The sequence below is a fragment of the Aulonocara stuartgranti genome (assembly GCF_965226115.1).
Source record: "Aulonocara stuartgranti genome assembly, chromosome: 17".
NCBI classification, from domain to species: domain Eukaryota; kingdom Metazoa; phylum Chordata; class Actinopteri; order Cichliformes; family Cichlidae; genus Aulonocara; species Aulonocara stuartgranti.
This window is the reverse complement of record NC_138953.1, coordinates 27,952,112-27,961,137: the sequence shown is the minus strand read 5'-3', so window position 1 is coordinate 27,961,137 and position 9,026 is coordinate 27,952,112. Positions and strand designations below refer to the sequence as shown.

General features: G+C 38.2%; 1 protein-coding gene across 2 annotated transcripts; it reads right to left on the bottom strand.

Moving 5' to 3' along the window:
* Nucleotides 1–2,734: 2,734 nt before the first annotated feature.
* LOC309692640 (transmembrane protein 53-like) lies at nt 2,735–7,673 on the bottom strand. 2 transcript variants are annotated; one of them, XM_082511323.1, is made up of 4 exons: nt 7,293–7,304; nt 6,865–7,155; nt 4,809–5,437; nt 2,735–4,015 (listed from the first exon to the last, which is right to left on the bottom strand). In XM_082511323.1, exons 2-4 carry the CDS (start codon nt 6,888–6,890, stop codon nt 3,654–3,656), a joined length of 1,017 nt encoding a protein of 338 aa, XP_082367449.1. In that variant the 5' UTR covers nt 6,891–7,155; nt 7,293–7,304; the 3' UTR covers nt 2,735–3,653. The 2 variants fall into 2 exon arrangements, with proteins under 2 accessions (XP_082367449.1, XP_082367448.1); XM_082511322.1 differs by having other exon boundaries at nt 6,865–7,673.
* Nucleotides 7,674–9,026: the final 1,353 nt, after the last annotated feature.

Below are 9,026 nucleotides of genomic sequence, written 5' to 3'. Positions count from 1 at the left end.
TTCTTATATAAGAATTTCTACTAAATTTAATTTAAAAAACAAAACAGATATCATTAGGCAATAATTAGTTCACAATTACCCATATTTCAATCTAATGATTCACTTTCTTCATGAGACACATTCCAATCTAAACACCAAACGGCACAAAAACAGAAACTAACTTACTCATTACTGATTACCCGTGAACTACAAAAGAGCAAGAAGACACTTTAATAACATGGAGCTGTTCAGCAATGAGGAACTACAGAGCAGCCTCTTAGTACGACTGTCTGAAGTGTGTGAGTTGAAGTCAGCAGGACTTCTTTTAGGCTTTTGAAGATTTTTTACTTCTCATCCAAAAGCCACTTTCGAAGAAACAAACAGAAAAACAAAATCGAACCCTCTAATTTTACGGCCATTAAACAACACTAAGCAGAGTATGCTACACGTTTTGAAAATGTTAAAAACTCTGTACCTTATAAGGGAAATGTAACACAAGTCACCACAAATCGATGATGAATAATCACAGCACGAGTGCATGTGTGTGTGAAACGCTAACATAAAAAAGTAAACAGAGTTGAAATTCAAGAACCTTGATAAGGTTTTACAAGGTAAATCAACAGTAAATTCTTACAGATCCACTCTTTTACATTCTAAGAATAAGAATAAGAAGACCTTTATTTATCCCGAGGGAAATTCTTTTGTCACGTACATGCTCAAAGCAGCAGGAGAGACAGAGGAACAGATGAATAAGATATACAATATATACAATAAGAATAGTAGTATACAGTAATATACAGTAGGGAGTCAGTTCTTCATACTACTCAGACATGCAATAAAAAATTACTACATACCTAAAGGGACTAAACACACAAGAGGTGGTGCTTGTAAGCACTTTATGGTAAGTCTGCTTTTTGTGTATTCCAGCTGAGTTCCATGAGATTCCAAAGAAAGTCTAACGATAACACTATAGGATTAAGGTTTTTTTTTAAATATAGACTTATTGGTGTTCCTTGCCTTTACAGTTATCTACACTTGGCCTTCCTCTGAAAGACGAATGACTGCCAGAAATATCTGTGTGATATGGAGCTGTTTGAGAGCAGTTTGAAAGCATGTTTATTCTATTAACTTATTTATTAAATTTCCATTGATTACTTAGTAAAATTCTCTTTTTTGAATCATACATTAGCCCGTGCTAACAGAGCGTTTAATTGTTATTTCCTGGCGTGAGAGAAGCTTCTGTAATTAGAGAGGAAATGCAGGGTTATTTTTGTGTTAGATAACAGTGGCAGGGAGGAAACAGTGGGTTACTACTAACAGCTGTACTGAAAAGACGTATATACTTCTGTGGACCTGTTTTTTAGTGCTTAGAATTATTAGGCATTCTTAACATTACATTGAAGTTTCTTAGTTATCTGGTCTAATGTGCCTTTGCTACACAACAATGGCAACAACTGTAAGCTGTTAAGATCATACTACAATAAGAGTGAATAGCAGTATGGCTTTTTATCACAGAACATCTGGGATGATGTAGAACATAGTTTTATGAACAATGCCAGGAAATAATCAATAATCAAGCACTTCTGGTTCACTTCTTGTGAGAGTGGTCCTAATATATATGAACAACTCTGAGTAACTGCAGTACATATCATTCCTCAAATGTAACTCACACAGAAGTGGATGAAGAGACCTCAAAACACCATCATAAGCTCCTTTTCACACAGAGAGGGTTGCAGACTGAAATTTTTAAAAAGAAATTCAACTAAAAATATTAAAGTTTTCAAAATGTTTATCTTTGTGTTTTCCTAAAATAAACAGCAAGGGTTGAAAACAGACATACGGACTTCAAAGATGGTTGGAAAGAAGTTAAATGACATAGGTTTTATGGAGTTTATGTTTTACTTACCAAGAGTGATTGTGCTTTCATAACATGAGTTCATGTGAATGTTTGAATTACACTGAAAATAAAACAGAAAAGACTAGAAAACAGGTCTAATTCTAAGCAAACGTTATTGTAAGTCCAAATTGCTAAAATAGATTAAAAGATATGGTTGGAATAAACATGTGTAGATAAGCTAAACTAGCTAAGATGATATGCTTGGGGTAAGATAAATATTTTTGCTTTAGCACATATATTTTCAGCATTTCTTTAGTATTAGATTTAACTTTGCTACCCTCCTTTAGTTAAAGACTAACAGTAAGCCTTTGGTTGCACTTATACACACATTATAAACCCATTTATATATTGTATTTTTTTCAACTTGGAATAAATTTCCCACTAACTTCCAGGTCCACCCATTCACATTCAAAGAAAACTATCCTTTTTCCACATTATGAAGTACCCGATTTCATCATTAAAAGGAAAAATTTGGAAAAGAAATATCAGATAGACTAAATATCATAATAATAATAATAAAATAAACAAATATATATGTGTATAAAAGTAATTAAAATGACTTAAATGATAAACCAGTTACAAGACTTCCAAGTAATTATTTTTTTGGCCTTTTTTAAGTTTATTAGATGGACACAGTATAGACAACAGGGAGGTGGGGGCAGAGAGAGAGGAGAAGGCATGCGGCAAAGGGCCGCGGGTGCTACTCAAACCCAGGCCGGCCGTTCTCAGCCGTATGGCATGTGGTCGCTCGCTCAACGCACTGAGCTAAACCAGCGCCGACTTTCAAGAAGTTCTTAGTAGAAGTGAGACCATGTTGGCAATTTTTTATATGGAAAAAACTCACAAGTAAAAGTCCTGTTCCAAGCAGCGCAATTGAAATATTTTATTTCACTCAATGTGCAGCAACCACATCTCTGGTAAGAGTACCAACAGTTTATCAAAGCTTTTGAATTGTTTAAAGTGCAAAATAATCCATAACATAAGCACACAGGTAAATAACATCAGTTTTTTTTAAAATAACTTAAAATACAACTTTACTTAACAGCAAGCAACAAAAATTCAAACAATGAATATGCAAAAGAGTGTTACGGCCCTGGGCCTTGGAGGAAGTGAGACTGCCCTTTTGTTTATGCAAATCTAAGTGTGCCAGGACTCGTGGATGACTGGCTGCTGGGAGTCCTGTGCCAGCCTTCTTTTATGCAGATCAAAGTGTGCCAGACTGCGTGGACGATTGGCTGCCTGGAGATCCAATGACACTCCAAGACCAACTGACTGGCTGATTGTCTGCACCTGGGAGTATAAAAACGCTGAAGATTCACACTGAGGGGAACTGCTGTGCTGACGTGAACATGCAGTGTCCTCCTCGTCTGCCTAGCATTTGAACTCCGTTTGTAAACTCTGAGATACAGCTGACCTTAGTTTTGTTAGAGTCTTGTGTTTGCTGGCTCAGCTTAGTTAACCCTTAGTTTTTATTCTTGCCTGTTCTTTTCTTTGTGTATTAATTATTTGCCCGGTGGTCTGTTGAACAGCCCCGTCGGTTTTTAGTTTAACGTTTGCAATAAAACCCCTTATTTACTCTGACTTCGTGAGTGGGCTTGTGTATGTTTCTCCCCACCTGTCGCCTAGCAGAGGGGGTCGTAACAAAGAGAGAAAAAATACTTCTCATTTTAATTAATAACAAAGCTAAAGGAAAAAAAATCAAAGTGCATTCTTTTTTAAATCATAAAACTTATTTTGTTTTTTAATATTTGGTGGTGGTGTATTTTTACCTCCCCTCTTAGATTGTTTTTTTACAGGAGGAAATGGGCAGCGAGTTCAAAAAGTGTTGCAGGGTGGAGAGGTAATCATCTGGGTGGCAGCGCAAGTGGGCCGCATGTATCGACTTCTTCCACTTTCTGCTGTGCACGTCCACTCCTCTCTGTCTCCAGACGTCAATCAGCTTTTCCATCACTGCAGTGTTGCACATTGCATCGTTTTCACTGAAGAAGAAGAGAGCGGGAGCGGTAACTGGGCTGTTGTGGAACACTTGGATGCTGGTCTCATAGAAGTCTGCCGTGTGGGTTTTGAAAAGCCAGAAGTAAAGCATGGCGGTGTTTTTGACAAAGCTCTCAAAACGTGGCACCAGAGTTCTACCAATGCCTGAATAAAAAATGTAAAAAAACACAAGAGAGTAAATAGTTTAGAGTTTTAAAGCTTTACTCTTATGTAGGCCGTGTATCAAAAATAACCTAGACCTATATAGCTAAGTCCTAAAATGGCCAGCTGTAGGGCAAAATCAAATATTATTACCTCCTTTTTAGTGCTTTTGTTGTGTTGATGATCCAATCCAATACCTGACAAGTAATGTCATGGCTTACCCTGTAGTCAAACACACCAACAAGTCTGTGCTCCAGTTCTTCTGATTGCAATTCTAGCCTTTTTCTTTGTAACCTAACGTAACTCTAATTACCAGGTGCTTTGCGTCCATGTTGTCAGAAGTTTACATGCATCATGGGCATGAATTTGATGGAAATTTTGCACTTCTAACAGACTTTTGATTTCTTCAAAATGTTCTTTTTCCTCTTTGGAATCTTTAAGGACTTCAAAAAACAAAAGAAAAGAATTGGGTGCACATGTTTGAATTTATTTTAATTTAAATAAATGAGGTTTTAGATGGTAGTACAGTAACTACACAGTGTGAATGCCAGTTAATTTTTTTTAGAAAACTAGACAGAACTAGCGGCTTAGATAGAACCTGATAAAAATCCCAAATGTTAAATGGATAAACTGCTTGCAGACACAGCCCTAAAGCCGATTAAAACAAGCAGCTAGAGAGAACTCCTGACAAACTGGAGCAGTGGGTTGATCGGCTAATAAATTATGTAAAGATCTGACACACGTATCCAACACAAAAGTGAACTGCAACCGAATATACTAGATCACTCTCACTCACCTATTGCCATGTGGTCCAGTGTGCCGACCACTAAGCTGTCATAGATGTGTCCCATCATCCTCTGTGCCAGGCCTCCATGTTTTTTTGGTTCTTGGACAATGTGGGTGAGGATTTGAGTGAAAGTGTAGCCACCGATGGAAGAAGCATGAACCAGCATCACCCTCCCTGCGAAGGGAGGGTTCTCCAGAATTTTCAGAACCTCCAATCCATACTCAAGCCCCCATCGAGGCCACAGGAAATGCATCACACTGCTCTGAACCAGGAGGACATCCATGCCACGGTCCAGATAAAGGTCCCGGTACTTAGCTATTCCCCCTGGTTGGGCTCCAAGCCAGGAGAAGAAAACCAGAAGTGGACGAGAAGTGGACGAAGAATATGATTGTTTTTGGTAGGAGACAGTGTTTGACGGTGAATCTGAGAGGAGTGTAGAGGAGGCTTCTGCAGATGGTGAAACAGGGAACGTGGGGCAAAGAGCTGCAGAATCTTGAAATTTTTTGGCAAGACATTCTGTTTCGCAACCTGTACCAGTGAGTGGAGTGTAATAATAGGTTATGCCATTGCAGATCGTTTTGGCTATTAAATGTCGTCTGTTAACTTTATCCGACTTGGTTGCATCAGTCCTTATGAGGCTGAAAAAGAGGCCAGATTGAAACATGAATACTTTCCACAGTTCACCAGAGAAACATCACAGAGCAACAGACTATAACATTCACTTGGCTAAGGATTTGCAAACATATCCTCAGAGGACCCAGAGAACTCAAAGACTGATTATTGTCATTATCTGTTGTGACTGTCACCACAAACAGTAATTCATGGAGAATTCTTTGAGGTTAAATTAACTTTAATTCCCATCGTAGGACTGAAATTATGGACAAACAAAATGACTATAATAAAGTCATCAGTATGGTTTTAAAGGAAGGAAGTTTATTTATTGTGCCAGATGGCCATTTGTTTAACTTCAATGTAAAATCATTTTACCTTATTTAATGCCATCATTTCCATTTTAATGACATTATTTTTACATAGCCTGTGAGTGCAGTGGTTCACATGATCAATTTTCCATGCATTAGACTCAACAGACTGTTTATTTACATGCGTTTTTAAAAGACTTAATTTATATTGGAAACATGTTTACTGTGTTAAGTTTTATTTCTAGATGATGATGTTGAAGCCATGTAATCATCATTAGTGGACTACATGCAACTGAGATGCATAGCAGGCCAAGGTTTTTGCATGTCAGTGTGCACTTCCTATTTGAGTCTGGCCCATTTTATGTGTAAAATTATGTCGTTTTAAAGGAAATAATACAAGAAATCAAATAACTAATTGGAGGTTGTTCGCTACTATGGATGACGGAAAGGAAAAGTCAGCTGTAAACCATCTTCTTGCCTCACCTGAATGAGTGTAACTTTACCAGGTTGTTAATTTGACCTACACAGAAAACACCTGATTAAAGTGACACATTCACCCCTTCATTTCATCGATGGATCCATTTCCGTGATCACAAAAACTTCACGCATGGCATTTAGCTATATATTTGGCTTTATTGTGTCACCTCCTTGTAATTGTACTTTTTTAACACCTTAGACTTTTATAAACCGTAGTTTAAGTCAATTTTGCACCATCTTTCTTGGCTCTTTACTGGTGGTGCTCTATAGCGACACGCTGGCAAAACGAATGCGTAACCTTGGTTGTTAATATTTTTTACTGCGTTCTTGACGCACACCTAAAGCTCCACGCCGATCCACTGATTACCGTATTGTTTGAACATGTGATTAACAGACTTTAGGAAAATGATCCACACATAGCATTACAGCTTGCTTTATACCTCTGCTGCTTTTACCAACGCGTGCACTGAGTGAAGTGAATCCTGGGGGATAATTTCAGAGCATTACTGGGTCACGCGAGGACACGTCACATCTTTTGTCTACCTTTGTTTCAGTGGATATTCGTGCAAAGAGCAGTAAGCAGGGCATGCACAAGTAATGCCAAAACAACATGATATATCTGTCTACATATATATAGATAAACACATATGTATATATTTATATTTTACCCTGTGGAGAACAGCAGGTTTCCCATTCTGAGAGACTTAGGTGTGTCCGTCTCCTCCTGGTATTCTGAAAAAAATTACTTCTGAGAGTCGTTTAGATCTGCTAAGGCGTTATAACGTAGCAACGGATAACCCCGGATGTTTGACTGACAGTCAAGAGTCCGCCTCTCTTCCACCGGCTCTTGCCGCCCCTTTAACTCCCGCAGTCCTCCGTGAGCGGTTTCTTGTCCGCGTGCTGCAGTACGTCTGCTCGGTCCCATCAAACGAGCGGAAACAAAGCGCATAAAAGATCGCCTAACGGATAAGACACAATGTGAAAGCAACAACTATTAGTGATGAATAATATAAGACGAGGTGTTCAATAAAAATTCTTGTTTGACCCTTTAACATCGGAACACGAAGGTATTTATAGCGTCAAGGGCTCAGTGCACCTGGATCCCGTGGCGATAACGCATGCCCTGGTCACACTGACCCGACAGGCTTCATGTGGCTAAATAGGGAAGCACAGAAATCCACAAGGTTATTTGTTCTGACATACCAACCAGTTAACTCCAAAACGTCTGATGGGCCACGAGATGGAGCCAGAGAGCCACATAGATTTCAGAGAAACAACTTTGTGCTGATGCAGTGGGTGGCACTGACACGGCAAAAAGGTTGTATTATAGTATATTAAATATTCCCGGTAGCTTCATGTTGTGCACAGTTAGTTGTATGTGTGTGTCATGGTGTTAGTTTCCTGTTCGGGATTTCCCTGTTTAATTTTGCAATTCTTAGTCCATTTACACGCTTGCCAGTTTTGCTTCCTGTATTTGTTGTTCTTTCCCCCTTTTCTGATCGTTTGTCCTCAATACCTGTCACCTGAGTTTAGTCTCCCTCACCTGTTCCCTATCAGCTGATTGCTCACTTGGGAATAAATGTACTCCCAGTTTTAATTTGTTTACTGTGGAAAGTCCCCTCCCGTGTGTTAATTTGTGTTTGAGTGTGAACTCTGGACTATGTCAGGGACTTTAGCTTTTGCCTGCTCATCATTTTGATTGTTTGCTACATTATATGATTCCCCATGTATAACCTTTGCCTGCTTTTTGTTTTTGTTTTTTTAATTATAATTATTTCGACGTTAAACTTTAACTCTGTTCTCTGTGTGCCCTGCATTTCCATCCTCTTCCTCCATGTCTCTCAGAATAACCTGCTATATATGTTTATTATGTGTTGTCGTCTTTGCCTTTCTTTACGACAAATTGTTCTTACAGCAAAATCTAATTTTGTAGAGTTATTTTAGACAGTGGGGAATTCCAGAATCTAGAAAGCTATGCCAGCAACATGTTGATGTAATTCATCCTTTAAGAAGCTTCCAGATTAAAATTGTTACATCCTGCACAGTAAGACAGTATTAAATATGTTTTATCTACACAAAATATAACAGATATACCAAACTCAGGCATAAATACCTGAATTCAAAATTATGTAGAGTTCAAGAATCTGAGTCTATGTTCTTAACTTTAAGTTTACATTTGAGATCGTCTCAATGGGGATTCCAGAGAAAGTGAGCCATGGCTGTCCTCTGACAGTGCTTTATATGTAGGTAATTTTAAAATGTCACACACACACACACACCGCTACAACACCTTAAAATTTTCCAGGATATCTGCTTATGTTTGAAACCCTGGTTTGGGTGTGTTTACTTGTGGATTACTCCAATATTCCGATCATTATTGTCCCTTTGAGCTAACTGGCTATGAATGGCATGTAACAAACAATGTGAGAAAATGTTGCCTTAACATAACTGTAACCAGTCAGTGCAGGGTGGTAAATATAGTCCATGTAAATAGAAAACAAATTCATTCATCCTCAATGACTGGAATAACTTCCAGAATGGCAGAAACACCAGAAATCTATTCAATATCAAAAATATAAACACACTCAACTAAATACCTGAGTTTCTCATCTGATGGCAAAATAATAATATAATACATAAGATTTTTGTTCACTTTTACAGACTGCTCTCTTGTTTTTGGCAAACAAGTAAGCAAACAGTTGTCTGCTTATACAGAAGGCAAACATGGAGCAACATTAGTTTCATTTTGCTAAATATATGCCTGTGATCAGAAGCTAGTCCCTAATTTTCCCAATAGACTCTTTATTCCTGCAGCACGTGGTTTCATTAG

Excerpts from the sequence above, each read along its gene's own strand:
- LOC309692640 (XM_082511322.1), bottom strand. The coding sequence starts at position 6,890 with ATGGGAAACCTGCTGTTCTCCACAGG. Across the intron at positions 5,438-6,864 it reads AACCTGCTGTTCTCCACAGG|CCTCATAAGGACTGATGCAA; the intron begins GTAAAATATAAA and ends CCTCTTTTTCAG. Across the intron at positions 4,016-4,808 it reads ACTGGACCACATGGCAATAG|GCATTGGTAGAACTCTGGTG; the intron begins GTGAGTGAGAGT and ends TTTTTTATTCAG.